The following is a 20,971-nucleotide window of genomic DNA, read 5'->3' as shown; positions in this document are numbered from 1 at the left end:
CGAGGCCGCGGGGATGAGCTCCGAGGCCGCGGGGATGAGCTCCGAGGCGGCGGGGATGAGCTCCGAGGCCGCGGGGATGGGCTCCGAGGCGGCGGGGATGGGCTCCGAGGCCGCGGGGATGAGCTCCGAGGCGGCGGGGATGAGCTCCGAGGCGGCGGGGATGGGCTCCGAGATGGCGCGGCTGCTGGAGGCAGTGGACTTTGCAGCCAGGAAACACAAGGAGCAGCGGCGGAAGGATCCCGAGGGCACTCCCTACATCAACCACCCCATCGGTGTGAAACCCCCCCGGCACCGCGTCCCGCTCCCGGGAGACCCCCGCGGGCCCTTTCTCCCAGAGCACCGCTCCCCCTGGGACCCCTCCTGCCCCGGAGCGCTGCCGGTCCCCGGGAGCCCCTCACCCTGGTTCTTGGAGAGAACCGTGTCCGTTCTCCCGCACCGTCTCCTTCAGCCCGATGGGGGCAGAGCTGCCGAAGCGCTGCCCCCCTGGCCCTTGCCCCAGCCCTGTGACCGGGTGTGGCTGCTGCCCTCCGGGGCCTGCGGGAGCTGCCGGGGGGCCGCTGTGCCGCAATCGCACCTGCCAGCCTTGGGGAAAGCCCCCGGGACCCCCCTGCCTGCCCGGCCAGAGAATCCATCACGCAGGATTTGCCCCTGGGGTTTTCCCTGCCCAGGGTTGGTCTCGGGGAAACCTCAGTGCCCACCGTGCAGCCCCCGTGTCACCCACGGGAGCCGCTGTCCTGGCCCGGAGCTGCCCGTTCCCCGGTGCCTCCCGCCACCTTTCCGTTCTCGCTGCAGGCGTCGCCAGGATCCTGGCGCATGAGGCTGGCGTGACGGACATCGTGGTGCTGCAGGTATGGCCCTGCCCTGCCCTGCCCTGCCCTGCCCGCTCCCCTGCAGCCCCACACGTCCCCTGCTCGCCGCAGGCCGCCCTCCTGCACGACACGGTGGAGGACACGGACACCACGTTGTCGGAGATCGAGGAGCGGTTCGGTGCCGAGGTGCGGCGCGTGGTGGAGGAGGTGACGGACGACAAGAGCCTGCCCAAGATGGAGCGGAAGCGGCTGCAGATCGAGCGCGCTCCCTTTTGCAGCAGCCGAGCCAAGCTGGTCAAGCTGGCGGACAAGCTGTACAACCTGCGGGACCTGAACCGCTGCACCCCGCGAGGTATCGCCCGCGCCGGCGGCAGCGGCACCGCGGGGACGGGGACGAGCCGGGCCGCTCCCCAGCAGCAGCATGGCTAGCGCTGTCGGCTGTGCCGAGGGACAGGGGAGCCCCGAGGCTGCTCGGGGCGGCACTGGCGGGGGCAGCGTGTCCGTGTCTGTGTTTGCGCGGCCGCTGTGGCGGGGCCGTGCCCGGGGACTCGGGGGGGGCGCGGAGCTGCCGCAGGTGAGGCGGGGCCGGAAGTGACGTCCCGCGTGTCCCGCAGGCTGGTCGGAGGAGCGCGTGCAGGAGTACTTCCGGTGGGCGTCGCGCGTGGTGTCGGGGCTGCGCGGGACCAGCGCGGCCCTGGAGGGGGCGCTGCAGCGCCTGTTCGAGGAGCGCGCCGTGCCCACGTGACCGGCTCGCGCCAATAAACCCGTGCGAACCCGGCGTCTCTGCGTTGCCATGGTACCGATCGCTTCCGCCGCCGCTGCCGAGTTCCGGCTCGGGCGTTCCCGGTGCCGTCATGGCCCTCGCCGGGCGGCGCGACGCGCCCGAGCCGCCGGACTTCGGGATTCTGAAGCGGCTAGCGCGAGACCAGCTCGTCTACCTGCTGGAGCAGGTGCGAGGGCCGCCCGGGGCAGGGACCCGCACCGGGGCGGGCGTAGGGAGTCGGCGGGATCGGTGCTGGCCCGGGGCTTAGGGGGTCGGGAGTCGGGGTCGGCGCGGGGCAGCCGCCGGGTGCCGGCCCATGCCCTCCTGCCCGCAGCTCCCCGGGAAGAAGGATCTGTTCATCGAGGCTGACCTGATGAGCCCCCTGGACCGCATCGCCAACGTGTCCATCCTGAAGGTACCGCGGGCTCCGCTCGGGCCGCCCCGCCCGCCGCCGCCGCCCGCGCCCAGCCCGCGCCCTGTCCCCGCAGCAGCACGACGTGGACAAGCTGTACAAGGTGGAGACACGGCCGGCCCCCGGTGCCAGCGACCAGTGAGTGCCCCGGGCAGGGCCGGGCTCTGCGGGGAAGGGCCCCAGGCACGGGCGGGTGTGAGCGGCCCCTCGCTCCCCTCTGTGCTGCAGGTTCTGCTTCCTGGTGCGCCCGCGGCTCAGGACCATGCGCTTCATCGCCGGTGAGTGTGGCCCCAGAGCCGGCTGCCCTCGGCTGGGGCTGCAGCTCTGCACCACCGCTGTGCCCGGGCCCGAGGGGCTCTCGGCGAGCCCCGTCCCCGGTGTCACCGGTGCCACCGGGCTGTGTGCCCAGGGGAGCTGTGCCCGGCAGGGTGGGCAGCTGTGCGGGGTGTCCACAGATATTGTCAACGCTGACAAGATGTCAGGGAGGAGCAGGAAGTACAAAATCATCTTCAGCCCCCAGAAGGTCAGTGGGACACACAGTGCTGCCCATTCCCCTGTCACTCTGTGCCTGCCCAGCCTTTGCACCTTCCGCACTTCTATAGATATCAAAATTTGTTTTTAACGCAGAAATGTTTACGTAAACTCAAGTGTTATTACACCTGGGAAGGTGCTGGGCCCCTCCAGAGCTTTTCCAGCTTAGAGCCTGTGTGGCCCTGAGGGTCTTCCCTTCCCTTCCAGTTCTATGCTTGCGAGATGGTGCTGGAGGAAGAGGGGGTCTTTGGTGGTGAGTGGGGCTGCAGCACTGGCTCAGGGTGGCTGACACCGCAGGATCCCAGTTAAATTCCAGTGCTGGGGTCCCTGTGTGGGCAGGGAACACGGTTCTCTTGAGGCTGGCCGCTGGTCTGCAGGCAGATGTGTGCCCGCACAGCATCAGCCCCTCTTCTGCCTGAGGAGAGGAGACAGGCTCCTGCCACCCATCCTGTCTGAAGCCCCACAGGCCCTGTTTTGGGTCTGCTGTGATTCTTGGGGCTCTTCCTGCCCAGGGCTGCATAACTGTCCCCTATCCCTGTTCCAAACACAGATGTCACCTGCGATGAATGGTCCTTCTACCTGCTGCCCCTGGATGAAGACATCATTAGCATGGAGCTGCCCGAGTTCTTCCGTGACTACTTTCTGGTCAGTGGGGCACTGTGGTGAGGTGACAGCACCATCCTGTCCCCTGTGCCTCAGCGGGGCTGGGACAAGGTGCTGTTCAGAGAGGAGGTGTGTGGTGTCCTGCTCAGCCCCCCAGTCTGCACCATGGGCCCTGTCCACTCCCCAGGGACAGCTTTTGTTGGGGAGTGACCCCGAGCTGGCCCCTGTGTCCCCAGCTGAGCAGCTTCGGGGCATCCTGTTGTGTTCCTGGGATGAAGCTCCCAGCTCAGTGCCCAGCGCAATCCCCTGCCATGGCAGACCTTCCCAGCTGGCTGCCCACACTCCCTTGTCCTGCAGGAGGGAGATCACCGCTGGATCAATCCTGTTGCCAGAGCCCTGCAGCTGCTGAACTCCCTTTATGGCCCTTTTGGGAAGACTTACGGCATCGGCCGCTGTGCTAAGGTGTGGCTGGCACCAGGAGTCCCTTGGGTCCCCATCAGCGGCACGGCTTGCAGGGACCTGGACCCCATCAGCCACATGGCAGCACGTCACCACAGAGGTGTCACTGTGCTGTGCCTCCTTCTGGGCAGGTTTTTGAGGGGGGTTCCATATGCTAAGGTGGGCAGCAGAGGGGCGGCTGCTGCTCGCTGGGGTGTGGTGGGGCCCCCGTGCCCTGACGGAGGGAGCCTGGCCTTGGTTGCCAGCCCCGCTGTGTGCCAGGGCCCTTGGTGGGAGCCTGGGGCTGCTCCCCAGCCCTGGCACCCTCTGCCCCTCACAGATGAGCTACGAGCTGTGGCGGGACTTGGAGGAGGAAAGCGAGAGTGAAGGGCAGGGCAGGAAGCCTGAGATTGGACACGTCTTCCTCATGGACAGAGGTGGGCTGAGGCAAGGACAGAGGGTACGATTTGGGCAGCAGGTCACTCAGAGGGGCAGGGAAAGCCTGTGTGGGGTGGCAGGAGGAGTGGGAGGGCAGCCTGGCTCCGGCTCTCCTTGCAGACACCGACTACGTGACAGCACTCTGCTCCCAAGTGGTCTACGAGGGGCTCGTGGATGACACCTTCCGCATCAAGTGTGGTAGGTGACTTGGGGACAGCAGCAGGGCAGAACAGAGCTCTGTGCTCAGAATGGGGCAGAACAGAGCTCTGTGCTCAGAATGGGGCAGAACAGAGCTCTGTGTGCAAGGCTCGTGCATGTGGGAGTTTTGCTATGTTTGGGACAAAGCAGCTCTTCACTTTTCCCTGCAGGCAGTGTGGATTTTGGGCCAGATGTCACCTCTTCTGACAAGAGCATTAAGGTGCTGCTCAATTCCCAGGACAAAGTGAGTCCTCACGAGCCTTGGGGGAGTCCCCTTGGTGGGAGGAGGCAGAGTGGACCATTCCCTCCCCTAAGCTTGAGCAGGAGTGGCTGGGGGCTCCTGGGCCCCCAGAGCGTGGGTTTGGGCACAGAGACCAGAGAAAGCTGGTGTGCAGGTGCAGCTCCACTTCTGAACCTGGCAGAGTCCCTGCATGCAGGGCTGTGTCACAAATGAGTGTTTTAAAGTTGCTAAAGGAATCACCAGAAAAGGTATCCGCAAAAACGAGTTTAACATAAAAGCTGCAGCATGACCAAATTAGCTGGCAGAGTTCTAAAAGGTTAAAACACACAGATGAAAAGAACATAAAAATTACAAATAGATCAATCCAAAATAAAATCAACCCAAAAATATCTACATGGAGGTGGAGGTGGGAAATGAGGGGGGAATCAAAAGGATAGGAAAGGGTAAGGCTGGAAAGGAAGATGGAAAAGCCTCTTGTTGAGTCACAAGGTTCATAGTAATTTTCCATCAGGGCCACAATTCAGGTTGGTATTTAAGTATGGGACTTGACAATGAAAATATGACTCCACTTGGGTTTTTATTCAGGTTACAAAAATAAGTTTCCCAGCTGTTCATTAAAAAACAGGAGCTGCTTACACAGTACTAGTTCCTAGAAGAGTGTTTCTGCTAAACTGGGGAGGAGCCAGCTGCTATTCATCAAGGCTGATCCCTGAGGAACATTTCTCAGCTCGTGGTGTGGCCTGGCTAGGAGGGACACAGCGACACAGGCTGCTGTGCCGGGGTTTTGGGGCACGGGGTGGCGTGTGGCCAGCGTGCTGCGCGGGTTGCTGGGGGTGTTGGCCCTGGGGTCTGTGTTTGCAGGGCTGGCTGGGCTTCCACAGGTGTTCAGCCAGATTCGGAATGAGCACTTCTCCAGCGTGTTTGGCTTCCTGAGCCAGAAGTCACGGAACCTGCAGGCACAGTACGACGTGAGTGTCACCCTGGCGTGCAGGACGCCTGCGGCACTGTCCCTGCAGCCAGGCCACCAGCCCTGTGCTCTCCCTCCTGCAGCGGCGCCGGGGCATGGACATCAAGCAGATGAAGGACTTTGTGTCCCAGGAGCTGAAGGGACTGAAGCAGGAGCATCGCCTGCTGAGCCTGCGTAGGAACCTGGGGGGAGGGAGGGGCCCTCGGCTGTACTGCAAGTGCTGGAGCTCCGGGGAAAGCGGTGGCTCAGGGAGCCCTGGATGTGCCCAGCAGGGGCAGGGGCTGGTGGCTTGTGCTATCTGCCTGCCGAGCCCTTGAGCCCTTTCCCCTCCAAAGCCCCTGTGTCTCTTGGCTGTGCAGATATTGGTGCCTGTGAGTCTATCATGAAAAAGAAAACCAAGCAGGACTTCCAGGAGACCATCAAGGCTGAACACTGTGAGTGCTGCTCCATTCTCTATCTGTGCCTGTCCCTGCCCCAGTCTGACCCATGGCCTCACTTGCCCCAGGCCCAGGGAGCCTCATGCCTGAGTATTGCCTGTGTGGCCACCGTCCTCACAGTCCCTTTGTTTCGGGGGTCTCTCAAGATCCTAGCAGGGTCTTGCTGCACTCTCTTGAGAGGGAATGTGTGGTGGGGTGGGGCATTGGGAGGGCAGCAGAGCCCAGAGACCAGCTGAGTGGGCTGGCAAGTGGGGTGATGCTGCCTGTGCCCCTGCCACAGCACTGCTGGAGGGCTTTGACATCCGCGAGAGCACCAGCTTCATCGAGGAGCACATTGACCGGCAGGTGAGACCGGCAGGTGAGACCGGCAGGTGAGACCTGCTCCAGCTGCCCCAGCCTGCCCCCCTAACCCCGCTCCCCACAGGTGTCCCCCATCGAGAGCCTGCGCCTCATGTGCCTCCTGTCCATCACGGAAAATGGTGAGTGCCCCTCTGTGCCGGGCCACAGCAACAGCACCAGGCCCCAGCCCTGGCACAGAGCTCACCTGCTGCTCCCCACAGGTCTGGTCCCCAAGGACTACCGCTCCCTGAAAACCCAGTACCTGCAGGTGAGGGCCCGAGGAGTCACTGCAGAGCAAGAGCTGTGTCGGATGGGGGTTCCCCTCGCCGTGGTTCTGGCCACGAGGTGCTGGGCAGCAGCGCTCCTGGGGATGGGCCCTGCCTCCACAGGCTCCACACGAGCCCCAGGCTCCACCTGCCCCTGCCCTGTGCTTGCTGGGGGGCTCTGAGCAACAGAGGGACACCCTGTCTGCTTCCCGTGCTGCTCCACACCGATCTGGCTGCCCCCTTCACAGAGCTACGGGCCTGAGCACTTGCTGACCTTCCACAACCTCAAGCGCATCGGGCTGCTGACGGAGCAGTCAGCTGGGGAGACCCTGACAGCAGTGGAGAGCAAAGTCAGCAAGCTGGTGACAGACCGTGCTGCAGGTGAGCCAGCCCAGTGTCCCTGGGAGCCTGGGAAGGGGAGCTGCTGCCGCAGATCTGCTGGAAGCACATGGCAAATGTGTGGGCTGCGAGCACCGAGCGTGACTCCAGCCATGCTGCTGCAGGCGGCGCAGGGCGCTCAGCTGCGGGGCAGCAGGGCTGGCAGACACCACAGCCATCCTCCAGAGCACACAGCTCTGCACATCTCTGCGGGGCAGCAGGGCTGGCAGACACCACAGCCATCCTCCAGAGCACACAGCTCTGCACATCTCTGCGGGGCAGCAGGGCTGGCAGACACCACAGCCATCCTCCAGAGCACACAGCTCTGCACATCTCTGCCAGCCCAGCTTTGCGATCCAGACAGAGCCTCTTCAGATGTTTCTCCTTGTCATGTTTTCCAGGAAAGATCACAGACGCATTTAATTCTTTGGCCAGGAAGAGCAATTTCCGAGCCATAAGCAAGAAGCTGGGGTTGGTACGTCCTCAAGGGGTGCTGGCTGGCCGCTGTGCCCACAGAGCAGAGAGCTGTGCTTAGCCTGTGCCCGTGCACCTCGGGGGGACACAGCTCGGGTCCAGAGCTGCTGCAGCTGCTCCAGGCAGTCTGTAGGCTTCTCCTCAGGGCTGGGGGCCAACTCTTCCCTGACCCTGTGCCCTGTGAGTGTGCTTGCAGCACTTCCTTGCCCCCTTCCAACACAGCAGTAGCACTGGGCATGCAGCCTTGTGTCCTCCATCCTGAGGCAGAGGTCCTGGAGTGCTGGCAAGGTGACATTTCTGTCCCTGGCCCCTGCTGCACAGCCCCCCCAGGCCATGTGGTGCTGGCTCTGGCACGGTGGGTGGGAGGTGGGGACAGAGCTCCAAGTGTCGGTCCCTCCTCACCTCTGCACCTCTGAGGGGTGGTGAGGCCCCAGGCAGCCTGGTCCTGTACCCTTCCAGTCACCTGTCACTGCAGATCCCTCGGCTGGATGGCGAGTATGACCTCAAAATGCCTCGGGACATGGCGTATGTTTTTGGTGGGGCCTATGTACCCCTGAGCTGCAAGATCATCGAGCAGGTGAGTTCATTTGCTGCTGGAGAGAACCAGGCACGTCCCCTCAAAGCCCCTGCCTCCTTCTGGGGAGTGCAGCAGGGCCCCTCTGCCCAGGACTGGGGCGGGCGGTGTCACCCACTGCTCGGAGCCTCCTGGGCAGTGTCACCCACTGCTCGGAGCCTCCCGGGCGGTGTCACCCACTGCTCGGAGCCTCCCGGGCGGTGTCACCCACTGCTCGGAGCCTCCCGGGCGGTGTCACCCAGTGCTCGGAGCCTCCCGGGCGGTGTCACCCAGTGCTCGGAGCCTCCTGGGCAGTGTCACCCAGTGCTCGGAGCCTCCCGGGCAGTGTCACCCACTGCTCGGAGCCTCCTGGGCGGTGTCACCCACTGCTCGGAGCCTCCTGGGCGGTGTCACCCACTGCTCGGAGCCTCCTGGGCGGTGTCACCCACTGCTCGGAGCCTCCTGGGCGGTGTCACCCACTGCTCGGAGCCTCCTGGGCAGTGTCCAGCAGCCAGCCGGACACGCTGCCCGTCCCTCAGGTGCTGGAGCGCCGCGGCTGGCAGGGCCTGGAGGAGGTCGTGCGGCTGCTCAATGGCAACGAGTTTTGTGTCTCAGGTAGTGCTGGGGGCTGGGGGTGCAGGGCTGGCAGCTGCCATTCCTACAGCGCTCTTCCCTCTCCAGACAGCACCGTGGAGGACAGCCCTGCCTGCGAGTCCCAGCGTGTTGTCCTCGCTGTCTTCCTGGGGGGCTGCACCTTCTCTGAAATTGCAGCCCTCCGCTTCCTGGGCAAGGAGAGAGGTATGAGCGGCCTGGGCAGGGCGGGGAGCGGGCAGGAGCCGCCGTGCCGGTGCTGCTCCGCGGAGTGCCAGGGCACACGGCTGTACCGGAGATGGGCGGGGACGGGGCTGGCAGGGTCGGTGCTGCCGCACAGCACTGCGGGGCACCGACAGGCCTTTGCTGCAGGGTGCAAGTTCATCTTCCTGACCACGGCCATCACCAACAGCGCCCGCATGATGGAGGCCATGATCGAGGCCAAGGGCTGAGCCGCGGAGGGGCCGGGGGAAGGCCGCCAGTAAACATCTCTGCTGACAACGACCTGGCCTAGGGCTGTGTGTGTGGGAGCGCTGTCCCGCGGGGACCGGCGCGGCGCTGGGGCCGGGGCCGCCGTGGGACGGGCGGGGCCCGCTGGAAGCCGGGGCGCGGGGACGCGCAGCGCGGGGCGCGGGGACGCGCGGGCGCAGCGCGGGGACGCGCAGGCGCGGGGACGCGCGCTGGCGAAGGGCAGGCGCGCGGTGGCGCCGTTAGCCGCGCTGGACGCGGCAGCGGTCTCGCTCCGGATTGGTTGGAAGCGCAGAAGGCTCTGCGCCACCATTGGCTGGGGGCTGCTTGGGGCGGGGCGCAGGCGCCGCCCGGGTGGCGGTTGTGGGCGGGGCCGCCGTGGCGCGGCAGCCAATCAGCGCGGCCGGGAGGGGAGTTCGAATCGGCGGAGCGGCGGCAATGGAGCGCGGAGCGACGAGGAAAAGGTGCGGGCCCGGGGGAACCGGGAATGGGGGAACCGGGAATGGGGGAACCGGGCGTTGGGGATAACCGGGAATCGGGGCTGGGGGCACGGCTGGGCGGAAGCGCTGGGATAACCGGGGCGCGAGGTCCCGGCGGGACGGGCGGCGGCTGGGGCGGCTCTCGGGCCCCGAGCCTGCCGTCGGCCGCTGACGGCCCGCGGTGCCCTCAGCGAGGTGGTGGCGGCCGAGGCCGTGTGCTGCCTGAATCGGGCCATGGCGGCGCTGCGAGACATCTGGGAGGAGATCGGCATTCCCGAGGAGCAGCGGCTGGAGCGCACTGACGTGGTCAGGAAGCACATCAAGGTGAGGGGCGGCGGTCAGCGCTTCTTCTGTTGAGCCCGGTACCCGCTGCAGCGGGAGCCCGGGACCAGCTCGGCCTCAGCTCACCCGGGACCGCTCTCTCGGGGCTCCAGGACGGGGCCGGCCAGGTCTGGGAGCACCGGGGGTCCCTGCCCAGCTGTTACCGCGCCTCTGCCCTCGTCCTGTGCAGCCCCATCCTACTGGGCTCCTCACACCGCCCACGCCTCACTCGGGCCCTGCCCGGGGTCCCTAGCGGCGGTGCCACTGCCCTGCCAGCTCCTCATTCCCATACCCTGCCTCTAACCACGCCTGTGCTGCAGAGTCTCCTGGACATGATGGTGGCAGAGGAGGAAAGCCTGAAGGAGCGTCTCCTGAAGAGCATCGTCCTGTGTCGGAAGGAACTGGACACCCTGTGCAGGGAGCTCCAGCTGGGCCCCTTTGAGGTGAGTGTGGGATCCCAGGCTCCTTCTGACAGCAGTGTTGCTGCCTGGCTTCTGCCTGGGTGTCTCAAGAGGCCAGAGCTTAGAAGGCAAATATCTTTTCAAAACTGCTTTTCCAGGTGCTTGGTAGAGCCAAGGACATTGTGACTCCTCACAGGCCAGGCACTGGCACTGGTTGTGTAGTGTTCTCTAGCACCTTGTTTTGTGCTTTACTGGTGTTCATGCACCTTCATGGGGAACATCTCGCTCAGACCAGGCCTGGTGGCCCCAGTCTTTGTATAAAAACCTAAAGCATAAGCCAGGTGCAGGAGTGGAACAGAGCTGATTTGTGGCCTCTTGCAGACAGAGGAGGAAAGTACGATCCTGCAAATGGAGAAAAACCTGCGCACACGCGTGGAGGTGCTACAGAAACAGAAGCGGGACCGGAAGCAGGAGCTGAAGGCCCTGCAGGAACAGGACCAAGACCTGTGTGACATCCTGTGCACAGCTCTGTTCAGCATTGACACTGCGAGTGTGCCCAGCCTGGAGGACCTGGACCGCTACCGGCGCCACGTCGCCTCCCTCAACACCCTGAAGGTGAGCCTGGAGAGCAAGGGGGTTGTTGAGGGGCCTGCAAGGGGCCCCTGGTTCCTGACACCGCCCTCACCTCCAGGAGCAAAGGCGGGAAGAATTTGTCAGCAACAAGCGTCAGATCATTCTGCTCATGGAGGAGCTGGACCACACCCCAGACACCAGCTTTGAGCGGGACGTGGTGTGTGAGGATGAGGAGGCATTCTGCTTGTCCAAGGACAACATTGTGGCCCTCCAGAACCTGCTGCAGCAGGTATGTTGTGCTCTGAGGCAGTGTTGGAGGTTGGTGTGTGTGCTGGCTGCAGCTGCCACCATGATGTAACAGCAACCACTCGGTTTTGGTAAGGCTGTGTGTTAGAACACCCTTTTCAGGGCTGCTGAGGAGATCTCGTGTGCCAGGTGTGTGGCTTTGCAGGTGCAGCAGAGCCAAAGGCTGTGCTGATCCCCTGCTCCCTCTCCCTGCAGCTGGAAGCTCGTCGGGCCCTGAACGAGGCTGTGTGCGCAGAGCTGCGCACCAGGATCATCGCGCTCTGGGAAAGGCTGCAGATCCCAGAGGAGGAGAGAGAGTCCTCAGCCGTGCACCTGACTGGCTCCAGAATCCAAATCAGGAGAGCTGTAAGGACCCTGTTGTGCTCGTGGTGGGAGGGCTGAGGGCAGTAGCTCTGGGGGATCTCATGCTCTTGGTTACTCAGTGAGGGGTGAGGGGAGCAGGCCAAATTCTGCCTTCATGGAGGGAGGAGCTGGAGGCTGGTGCTGGCAGCTGCCTCATTCTAGAGAGCAGCTCACGCAGAAGATGAACCATGTTCTCCCCCTTTCCTCCCTGACCTGTGCTCTGGTCCTGGGGACAGCTGCAGCAGGAGGTGGACCGTCTGGAGGAGCTGAAGCTGCAGAACATGAAATCCGTGATCCATGCAATCCGGGCAGAGCTAGCTGACTACTGGGACAAATGCTTCTACAGCCAGGAGCAAAGGGAAAGCTTCAGCCCCTTCTATGATGGTGGGTGCTGGCTGTCCAGGTAGTTTTGGGGAGGGATCTGAGGGGTTCCAGCAGCCCCCTGACCTGGCTGTTGTGCCCTTCCAGAGGATTACACAGAGACCCTGCTCGAGCTGCATGACGCTGAGGTGGACAAGATGAAGATCTACTATGAAACACACAAAGATCTGTTTGAGGCTGTTCAGAAATGGGAGGAGAACTGGAAGCTGTTCTTGGAGCTAGAGGTATTGTCCAGGCAAGAGCATGCCAGGTCATGGGTCAGTGTGTACCTCTGCTCCTGTGGGAGCGTGCTCTGGGACAGAGCAGGGAGGCACTGGAAAGTCATGGTGGGCCAGTGCAGGGATGAGGTGCTGTGTTTCAAGCATTGAAGTGTTTGTGCAGGGCTGGCTCCTCTGGGGCCTTCACCATGGGAGGTTGGGGGGATTGAGTGGTGTGTTCGTGTCTCTCCTGACCACCCTTCTCCACCAGAGTAAAGCAACTGACCCCAGTCGCTTCACCAATCGTGGAGGAAACCTTCTGAAGGAGGAGAAGCAGCGAGCAAAGCTGCAGAAGACGCTGTCTAAGGTAGGTCCAGCCCTGGGGCAGGACCTGTGATGACAGGAAAAGGGATCCTTAAGTGTGGGGACACCTCTGTTCAGGGCAGCCCCTACACTGCCCTCATGTCCTGATCAGCTGCAGGAGGAGCTGGAGAGAAAGGTCCAGACCTGGGAACAGGAGTTCAAAGGAGCTTTCCTGGTGAAGGGGCAGAAGTTCATGGAGTATGTGTCGGAGCAGTGGCAGCTGTACCGTCTAGAGAAGGAGAAGGAGAAGCAGGAACGGGTGAGTACAGAGCTGAGCATGTTGGCTTCTGCCTGGGAGTGTCCCTGGCTCCTGCCTAGGAATGCCAGCCTAGGGGTGTCCCTGCTGGGTCCCAGCCACTGCTCTGAGCTGTAGCTGCTCATTCCCAGCTCGGAAGTGGCAGGCAGTGGGGCTGGTGCCCATCGCTGTCACGTCTGCGTGGGCCGAGCCCCTCTCTGGCCCTGGCTGTGCTAGAGGTGACACTTGGCTCTGGATAGCTGATACTCTGATGAAGTTCCTGCTGTGTGGCTGTGCCAGGCTGTCTGCAGGGCAGTGCCTACTGGCAGTGTCACACAGATGCACCAGGGTGTGTAAGTGCAGGTGTCTCCCACAGCACCTGAAGAAGAGCCGGCAGATGGAGACGGAGATGCTGTATGGCAGCACCCCACAGACACCCATTAAGCGGCGCATGCTCAGCCCCCACACACCTGCCAAAGTAAGCAAGGTAAAATGTCCCTGCAGAGCAGTGTGGTGAGCTGGGGTCCTGCCTGGAGCTGAGCTCTGCCTGGGCTGGAGCACAACCTTGGGCTGGCCTCGGCCCTGTGGGGAAGGGTCAGGGTGCTGCAGCCCCATGGGAAGATGTCCTGTGTGATATGTGCTCTGCTTTCCCCTCAGCTCCACAGCACCTTCAGTGCCAGCACCACATCCAACAGCACCATTCGCTCAGCCTTTGGGGGAGCCATCTCCCACTCGCCCACGTCTCGGTTGCCACCCTCTGGGAGGAAGGTGAGGGGCCTTGGGGGAGTCCCTGCCTGGGGCTGGGCTGGAAGGGACAGGTGAGCTGAGGTGGTGCAGCTCTTCTTGCTGTCACCCCATGGTTCGCTGCCTCCCCTGCTAAGCTCGTAGGGAACAGGAGCCTGTTTATCTGCAGTCTGCTCTGCATCCTACTGGGGTTCCTCAGTGCTGAGCCTGCAACTTATGGGACCTTCAAAACGTGTGTGTGCTGCCAGACAGGGCCTGAGCATCCTTGTCTAGTGAGTGGCATCCCTGCCTATGGCAGAGGGGTGGAATGAGATGGGCTTTAAAGTCCTTCCCACCCACATGACTGCAGGATGCTGTGATTCTGTGCAGTATGTTTCAGGGGCCAGAACTGGACCCCAGAGTCTGGAGAGCTCCTGGAGCCTGACACTGCTCTGGCTCCACAGATTGATGGGTACTGAAGCTGCCACAGCTCTCCTGCCCATGCTCAGTTCCCACATCCCTTATCCGTCACCTCTTCCCACAGTTTGGCCAGGCCCGGACTCCCACCCGCACGGCAGCGAAGCCCCCCCGATCCAGGCTGAGGGAGCGAAACAAGGAAAACATGTCCCAGCTGGATGGAACCACCCTGAGCGGTGGGTGCACCCCCACAGCCCCTGCCCAGCGTAACCACAGCGTTAGTTCTGTTGCCAGCACCTATTCTGAGTTTGCGGTAATTCACCTCTTCTAACCCCACCCTCCTCGCTGCACGGCACAGAACCTTTGCTCCCTCCTGTGTCCCCCTCGGTGTCCCCTCACAGGGTGGCTGCCCCTGCCTCCCCAGGGAGAACTCCAGAGCTGGTGGCAGAGGGCCCTGAGCAGCCCCTGGGGACACAGCAGCCACCAGCCCGGAGGACAGGCTGCGGTGGGGGACACGGCTGTGCAGGGACAGAGCCCGGCAGGGTGCAGTGAGCAGAGGCTGGAGGGGGGCTGCTTTCCTCTCTCAGGGTGGGGGGCCCTGGACAAGCCTCTGTCCTCCCAGCAGGCTGGGCTGAGCCAGAGATTTACTGTGTGACACTACCAGAAGAGTTTTACTTTCCATACATTTTGGTAAAGAAAGGAATTAATGTTCATTGCCTACAAGTTACACAGTTCCCGTATTAATTTGTATTCCATCTCCTTTTGGCAGCCTGGCCTGCCTGCTTCTGTCCCCACTGAAATGTGAGGCAGCAGCCCTCTCCCTTCCCTCATCCCTCTCTCTCAATTCTTGTTTCCACAGCGCGGACTTTCAAAGGCTTCCAGGTTTGAAAGCACCTCTGATGTTCTCAACTCCACCACCAACACTGCCTTCTGCTGAATCCCTGCTCCGGCAGTGATGCAGGGCCTGCGCCATCTCCCGCTCCAGGATCACCCTCCCCGCGGCTGCTGCTTAGAAAAGTGCTTTTATTTAAAAAATCTCTGCTGTTGTGAATAAAGTCCTTGTACAGCCCCCAGCTCTGAGCGTCCTGGGGGTCCCCGGGGGGCGGGGCCAAGGGAACCTCAGCCAATCAGAAACCGGGCTCGGGCCGCAGCTTTATTGGCCAAGTCCAGCAGCTCCAGCTCGTATCCTGATTGGCCAAACGACTGCCCCGAGGCGCGAGCTGATTGGCTGGAAAAGCTGGCGCTGCAATCCGTGTGCTGATTAGCCAGATAAGGGGCACCAAATCATTTCCTGATTGGCTAAAAAAACCCCGAACTTCCAATCCTCATCCTGATTGGCTAAAAAAGCTGGAGCGTCCAGCTGTCCTGATTGGCCCAATAGGCGGAAGCGCCGATCCGCGTCCTGAGCCCCCGCTCCTGCCCAGCGAAAAGCCGCAGCCTCAATCCCTGACCAAAAGGGATTTTGTGCTGAGCAAAAAGCTCCACTCCCCAAACCGCCCTCAGCGCTTCTCAGCTGCTCGCTCTCCCCCTGGACTGCGGAGACAACCACAGGGTGAAAGCCGGAAACCTTGTGATCCGAAACAGTGCAGGAAGCAGAAGCCACACAAAGCAACACCAAGAATTCATTCCCTCCGCTCACCATCACCAGGGTCGGTGCTCAGCCTCCCCAGGACAGCAGGGCCCCATCGTGGTAATGATGTCCTGGGGACAAAACCGCTACCTCTGAGCATCCCCCCTTCCTTCTCCACTCTCCACGCTGGCCATGATGCCACACAGCCTGGGATACCTCTGGGCTCAGCTGGGGGTCCCCTGCTCCAGCCCTGGCTCCCAGCTCCAGAACCCAAGCTCCTCTGCACCCCACAGCAGAGCAGAATCGGCCTCAGCTCTATGGCAGCACTGCTCAGTCACAACATCCCTGAATGACACCGTGTTCACACAAACCACAACCACAGCTCCACGCAGTCCCTCTCCCCAGGACAGCTTCACTGGAGCCAGAGAGGCTGGAACACGTCTCTCACACACCAACACTGCAGCCTTTATGGAAAGGTGAATTTAATAAACACACCCAGCCCATCTCAGGGTGTCCCTGGCCCTGATGCAGCTGCAGCCCCACTCCAGGGCGTGAATCAGGTCACTGTGGGCTAAACTCAGCCCCAGCCTGTGCTGCAGCAGGGCTGCCTTCCCTGGCCCTGAAGACAGAGTGGTCCTGGAGCTGGTCCTGCAGAGCACAGCCTGCCCTCATCCCCCATCTGGCAGCACCCACGGGTTGCGGGTCCTGGGGCCCTCATGGCTCCTGCACCCGGATATAGGTGGTCCAGGGCCCACAGACCACCTCCTTCACCCGCAAGCCCTTGGCCACCAGGTGCTCGACGCGGCGTGCCCGGTCAGAGCTGATGTTGTTCCCATGTCCCAGCTGTCCATATTTACCTGCAGACACACATTCCTGACAAAACCTGGCCCTGGGGCCTCACAGGGAAACTGCTCCTGGTGTTTATGGGGAGGAAGGGAAGGAACACAAGGGCCCCAGTACAGTTGGAACAGTTGTAGAGCAACAAAAGAGCCAAGGACGAGAGAAGAGGAATCAGAAGCTGCTCCTGGGGAGGTTGTACAATCCCAAAGCAGAGGTGTCACTTACCCCAGCCCCAGGTGTAGAGCTCCCCGCCTCCTGCAACAGGGACAGCACCATCAGGCAGCAGCCACTGAGCTCCATCCCCCACAGCCGTCCCCCTGCTCCCGGGGGCACTGCCCGCCAGGGCCTGCTGAGCCCTGGCACCTCTCAGCACCCTTGCCCCAGAGGCGCTGCCCCCTGCCCCGCTGGACACTCACGTGTGACCACGGCTGTGTGTCGGGACCCACAGCTGACCGTGCTGACCTCCAGGTCCTGGGGCAGATCCAGCAGTGCCGGGAATGCCTGGATGGAGATGAATGCAGCATCCTCGGCAGCCAGCTGCTCCTGGGAGGGCATCAGCTTGGTGTTCCCTGCAGAAGAGGTAACGCCAGCATCGCTTGCAGGCTTGAGCCGCCCTGGCCCTGCACTGAGCTGTGCAGGAACCTGGCCCACCATGCCCTCAGCCTGGCCAGCAGCACTCACCTGTGCCCGTGTCCTCATCCTGCGCTCGCTCCTCCGCCAGCGCTTTGGAGGGCAGAGCCAGCTGCCCCGACTCGTTCCAGCCCCACACGTACAGGTCTCCTGCCTCTGTGGGGTGGGGGAAATGCATCAGGCAGAGCTTAGCCCTGAGCCCCACCCGCTGGCAGAAACTGCCAAGGTGTCCAAGGACACCAACACCCCATATTCCCCGAGCCAGGTCCCACCAGGGCCATATGTGCCACCAGCATCCCAACCTCCCGTGCCCAGCCCAGCCCCTTACCGCTAACGCTGGCAGAATGCCACCCGCCCGCCGCCACCGCCTGCATGGGCACCCCGGCCAGCGCCTCCAGCAGCCGCGGCTGTGGCTCAGACTCCAGCAGCCCGTGGCCCAGCTGCCCATGCCTGCAGAGACACAGAGGGACAGACGGACATGCCCATAGCCCACTGCCTCCAGCTCCCGTGTGCCCACAGTGCCCACCAAGCCCCTCCTGCTGCCACCAACCCAGCTCCAGCCTGGCAGAGCTCGAGAGCTGGGGGAACAACCACAGCTGAACAGAAGAATCAACCCCATGAACAGGGAAAAGCCAAGCAGCAACTGGAGAGTGATGCCCAGCACCAGACCACCACAGTTACGGCCAGAGGTCGGTGGGAAGCAGTGGGACACAGCACCAGGGGCTTTAGTCGTTAAAGACGGGGCAGAAGCAGGAGGAGCTGGCAGGAGCTGTAGGGGTGAGAGGAGCTGCAGAGTGGTGCCTGTTTGGTCTGGGGAACTTCAATGTGACAGCTTGGGATGTCAACAGTCATGCTGATGCACAGCCCTGGAAAGGCTCTTCACATTCCATATGGGAAATCTGCAGAGGACTGAGGCAAAGGGACGCTGAGAGCTGAGGGGCAGGGAAGGGCATGCTGCAATGGGAACGTGGCTCTGGGCAATGGTGACTGCAGCCAGCAGAAAGAGGGGCTACAAAGGGGTGAGCTGGGCCAGCACCTGGCTGTCACACAGCACAGCTGGCACACCGTGGGACACAGCTGCTGGGGCTGTGAGCTGGCACAGCAGCTGGCACAGGCGTGCATGAGAAGATTCTCAGCTGGGTTGAATAACCAAATTTCAGAAAAGTTAATCCTCGAGTACACATCCTCACATGTAGAAACCTTTTCTCTGAAGGGAAGGCAAGAAGGACCAAATAATGTAGCGTCTGCAAATCAACAACTGCTGATGTAAATCCAGTGTCGTGTTTGCCATGAACTGTGTGTGTTACCAGCTAGCCCAGAGGCAGCGAGCGAGGAGCGGGGACTGGGCAGTGAAACACTCCTGAGCGATGAGCAACAGGGAGGGCACTGGGCCAGGGCACGCAGCTGTGACAGTGACTGATGATCTGATGATCAGTGCTGGGTTTGTCTTCCATAAGTAGCAAAGAGGAACACAGCAACCCTTCTACTCTACAGATGAGAACAACCAGTTCCTGCAGCCAAGCCTCATCATGTACCAGCAGAACTCAGGGATCCGGGGCAAAGGGGACCTGTGGCTGGGCTCTCCAGCACCTTCTGGGAAAACCTGACTGGGGCAGCAAATACACAGACAACCTCCTAATGAACAACTGTCCTAGAGTGACTTTATGATGCTTGCATCCCAAATCATCTATTTATGCTGGATATTAAGTTTTGCACCTTTAAGACTGGTTCCAAGAGTGAAGGGGGGAAAAAGAAGAGCCCAGTTTGTTTTCAAAAATCGCACTCCCCCACATCCTTCTCCTAGACTGTGCTGTCTGCAGCACAGACAGCAGGAGAAAGCTCTCCTTTGTTTTTTAGTTAGTTGATTTTAGCTTGCTGAGGCAGTGAAGTTCCCTAGACTATGATTTTAATTTTTCTTAGAACTGTTCAAACCTAGTCTAGACTGAAAAGCCAAAAGAACACCAAGAGCTCACACCTATAATCCACGAAAGCCTAGGACACTGCATTCCAGCACCAGAAAGACTAATAAAAGACTAAGCAAGCCAGCCTACACATCACAAAATAAACTTTCTAAATTTGCCATCTCTTCAGAACAGCAAAAAATTTTATTGTTTAATATTATTCACTTTTTATACTTGTGAATACTTTGCTTATTAAATAAACAGGTTTTTCCAGTTTTCTCCAGGGAAATCTATTCCCAAATCAATTTGAGGAAGAGGCCGCTTGAATTTACTTTCTGAAAGAACCCCATTCAGAAATTTCCTCCCAAAATTTACCCTAAACCAAAACAAATACAACAACAAATGCCTTTGTGAGAATAAACTGAGCAGTGCCACCAGCTGTTAAATGCACCCAAATTCAGCTGCTGGCAGGTGACACAGGGTGCTGGGGCTGGAGACTTTTCCCAGGGAGTTCACTCCCCTCCCACAGGCTGTACCAGAGGGACCTGACACTGAACTGTCACAGACTGAATTAATCTCCAGTTCAGAAACACAAGAGCTTTGCTGCCAGCCGGTGCTTGTATGGCAAGTTACAGAGGAGCAGGGACAGAGTAGGGACCTTGATGGTCCTACAGAGACCCAAGTGTCCCTGGAGACTGCCCTGAGGGAGGCAAAAGTCAGAGCAGAGGCCAGAGTCAGTAGCCCCCCACCTAGAGAGGTGAGAGGTGCCCATGAGACCAGCGAGGATGGACTCAGTGGGAAAAGGGGCATGGCCAGGCCAGCACTCCCCAAGAGAAGCTGTGAGTTTGGATGCCTGTGGGGCGGGGACCTGGCTCTGATGAGAGACAGATCCCATCAGCATGTGGGTGAGCATTGGGCACCTGCAGCCCAGTACCCCAGTACTTCCCTCAGCTGTAACCTCGTGTCATTCCCAAGCCCATGCCCATGGGACAGTCAGGGTGTATATCCCGGCCCCAGGCAGTGGGCGCAGGCTAATGGGGGCTGGGCTCTGAGGTGACTGATTCCGACATCCTCTCACCTGCGCTCCCCGAAAAGATTCTCCCATATCCCCCACATCCCTTCTGCACTCTCACGCCCCTTCTGCATCCCCATCGTTCTCTCTGCATCCCACCAGCACAGCGCTCACAGTGATGGGGTTCCTGAACGCCCCCGCTGCCGTCCCTCCCCTGCACCCCTGCACCCCTGCTCACCTGCCGCCGCCCCAGGAGAACACCTCCCCGGCGGCGCCCAGCGCTAGGGCGTGCTCCGTGCCCAGAACGAGCCGCCGGGCCCGCACGCCAGCGGGCAGTGCGGTGAAGAACGGCGGGCGCGGCGTGGCGAAGCCGCCGGGCAGGAGCGGCAGCGGCTGGCGGGGCTCCGGCGGCAGCTCCCGGCTCCAGACGGGCTCGTCCTGCAGCGCTCCCCTCAGCGCCGCCTCCCGCCGCCAGGCACGGGCCCCCGCCGGGCCCCGCAGCACCAGGTGCGTCTCGGACGGCAGCGCCTCGGCCCAGCCCGGCAGCCGCCGCCGCAGCCCCGCGCTCCGCACCTCCAGCCCCGCGCCTGCCGCGGCGGCAGCTCAGCCACCCAGGCTGGGCACAGCCCGGGGGCCTGGGGGAACGGGACCGGAACGTCACCGGGGCACCGAGGGGAGCATCCCGGGGAAAGCGGCGCGGTGGGAGGGTGCGGGTCCCATCCCGGGGAAAGCGGCGCGGTGGGAGGGTGCGGGTCCCATCCCGGGGAAAGCGGCGCGGTGGGAGGGTGGGGGTCCCATCCCGGGGAAAGCGGTGGGAGGGTGGGGGTCCCATCCCGGGGGAAGCGGTGGGAGGGTGCGGGTCCCATCCCGGGGGAAGCGGTGGGAGGGTGGGGGTCCCATCCCGGGGGAAGTGGTGGGAGGGTGGGGGTCCCATCCCGGGGGAAGCAGCGCGGTGGGAAGGGGCGGACAAGACGAACTGAGGCGACCGGCACAGGAGCGCGGTGGGAACGGGACCCGCCATCCCGGGCAGCGGCAAGGGGAAGCGGGCACAGGCCGGCCAAGGGCCGCGCTGGCCCCGCGGGAGGGACCGGGGCTCCGTGCGGGCCGGGGGCGCTCACCGGTCTCCACGACCACGTAGCTCCAGGCGGGCCACACGCGGGAGATCCCCTCGGGGCCCGCCTCCAGCCGCCACGGGCCCGGGCCCGGGCCCGGCTCCCCGGCCGCCTCTTCGGGGCTGAATCCGAACACGAGCCAAACACAAGCGGCCGCCGCCATGGCTGAGGCGGCACCGGGGGAGGAACCGGACGTGACGACAGAGGGGCGGACGGACAGACGGACAGAGCCGGGCCGTGGTCCAAGAGTAGCTTTAGTGTT

The 20,971-nt window shown here is 62.2% G+C and overlaps 4 protein-coding genes across 14 annotated transcripts; 3 read left to right on the top strand and 1 right to left on the bottom strand.

Annotated features, from left to right (window-relative positions):
- The first annotated feature begins 13 nt into the window (after window positions 1-13).
- HDDC3 (HD domain containing 3) lies at window positions 14-1,659 on the top strand. Its single transcript, XM_058847094.1, has 4 exons — window positions 14-272; window positions 793-848; window positions 921-1,161; window positions 1,424-1,659. The coding sequence occupies exons 1-4, from the start codon at window positions 14-16 to the stop codon at window positions 1,552-1,554; spliced, it is 687 nt and encodes a 228-aa protein (XP_058703077.1). The 3' UTR covers window positions 1,555-1,659.
- Window positions 1,571-8,942, top strand: VPS33B (VPS33B late endosome and lysosome associated). Of its 5 annotated transcripts, none has more exons than XM_058847091.1 (23): window positions 1,571-1,759; window positions 1,907-1,987; window positions 2,079-2,122; window positions 2,213-2,262; window positions 2,440-2,507; window positions 2,723-2,768; window positions 3,066-3,160; window positions 3,476-3,580; window positions 3,897-3,993; window positions 4,103-4,192; window positions 4,363-4,436; window positions 5,315-5,401; window positions 5,484-5,574; window positions 5,760-5,834; window positions 6,118-6,182; window positions 6,262-6,316; window positions 6,398-6,444; window positions 6,691-6,823; window positions 7,222-7,295; window positions 7,770-7,871; window positions 8,387-8,462; window positions 8,529-8,645; window positions 8,811-8,942. In XM_058847091.1, exons 1-23 carry the CDS (start codon window positions 1,664-1,666, stop codon window positions 8,888-8,890), a joined length of 1,848 nt encoding a protein of 615 aa, XP_058703074.1. In that variant the 5' UTR covers window positions 1,571-1,663; the 3' UTR covers window positions 8,891-8,942. The 5 variants fall into 5 exon arrangements, with proteins under 5 accessions (XP_058703074.1, XP_058703071.1, XP_058703070.1 ...); XM_058847088.1 differs by having other exon boundaries at window positions 2,064-2,122; XM_058847087.1 differs by having other exon boundaries at window positions 2,061-2,122.
- Window positions 8,943-9,073: 131 nt separating this feature from the next.
- PRC1 (protein regulator of cytokinesis 1) lies at window positions 9,074-14,715 on the top strand. 6 transcript variants are annotated; one of them, XM_058847083.1, is made up of 14 exons: window positions 9,074-9,370; window positions 9,577-9,709; window positions 10,027-10,149; window positions 10,489-10,722; window positions 10,799-10,969; window positions 11,182-11,331; window positions 11,565-11,712; window positions 11,797-11,933; window positions 12,178-12,273; window positions 12,382-12,528; window positions 12,881-12,982; window positions 13,162-13,272; window positions 13,772-13,957; window positions 14,504-14,715. In XM_058847083.1, exons 1-14 carry the CDS (start codon window positions 9,345-9,347, stop codon window positions 14,579-14,581), a joined length of 1,842 nt encoding a protein of 613 aa, XP_058703066.1. In that variant the 5' UTR covers window positions 9,074-9,344; the 3' UTR covers window positions 14,582-14,715. The 6 variants fall into 6 exon arrangements, with proteins under 6 accessions (XP_058703066.1, XP_058703068.1, XP_058703067.1 ...); XM_058847085.1 differs by having other exon boundaries at window positions 12,881-12,991; window positions 13,772-13,880; XM_058847084.1 differs by having other exon boundaries at window positions 12,881-12,991; window positions 13,772-13,921.
- A 132-nt stretch (window positions 14,716-14,847) lies between these two features.
- Window positions 14,848-20,886, bottom strand: RCCD1 (RCC1 domain containing 1). Of its 2 annotated transcripts, none has more exons than XM_058847093.1 (7): window positions 20,716-20,886; window positions 19,836-20,184; window positions 17,013-17,134; window positions 16,736-16,840; window positions 16,471-16,623; window positions 16,280-16,309; window positions 14,848-15,345 (listed from the first exon to the last, which is right to left on the bottom strand). In XM_058847093.1, the coding sequence occupies exons 1-7, from the start codon at window positions 20,870-20,872 to the stop codon at window positions 15,302-15,304; spliced, it is 960 nt and encodes a 319-aa protein (XP_058703076.1). In that variant the 5' UTR covers window positions 20,873-20,886; the 3' UTR covers window positions 14,848-15,301. The 2 variants fall into 2 exon arrangements, with proteins under 2 accessions (XP_058703076.1, XP_058703075.1); XM_058847092.1 differs by lacking the exon at window positions 14,848-15,345 and adding an exon at window positions 15,374-16,071.
- Between the last annotated feature and the right edge of the window lie 85 nt (window positions 20,887-20,971).

The sequence above is a fragment of the Poecile atricapillus genome, chromosome 11, assembly GCF_030490865.1.
Source record: "Poecile atricapillus isolate bPoeAtr1 chromosome 11, bPoeAtr1.hap1, whole genome shotgun sequence".
In the NCBI taxonomy this organism is placed as follows: Eukaryota; Metazoa; Chordata; class Aves; order Passeriformes; family Paridae; genus Poecile; species Poecile atricapillus.
This window is presented reverse-complemented; position numbering and strand designations above follow the sequence as displayed.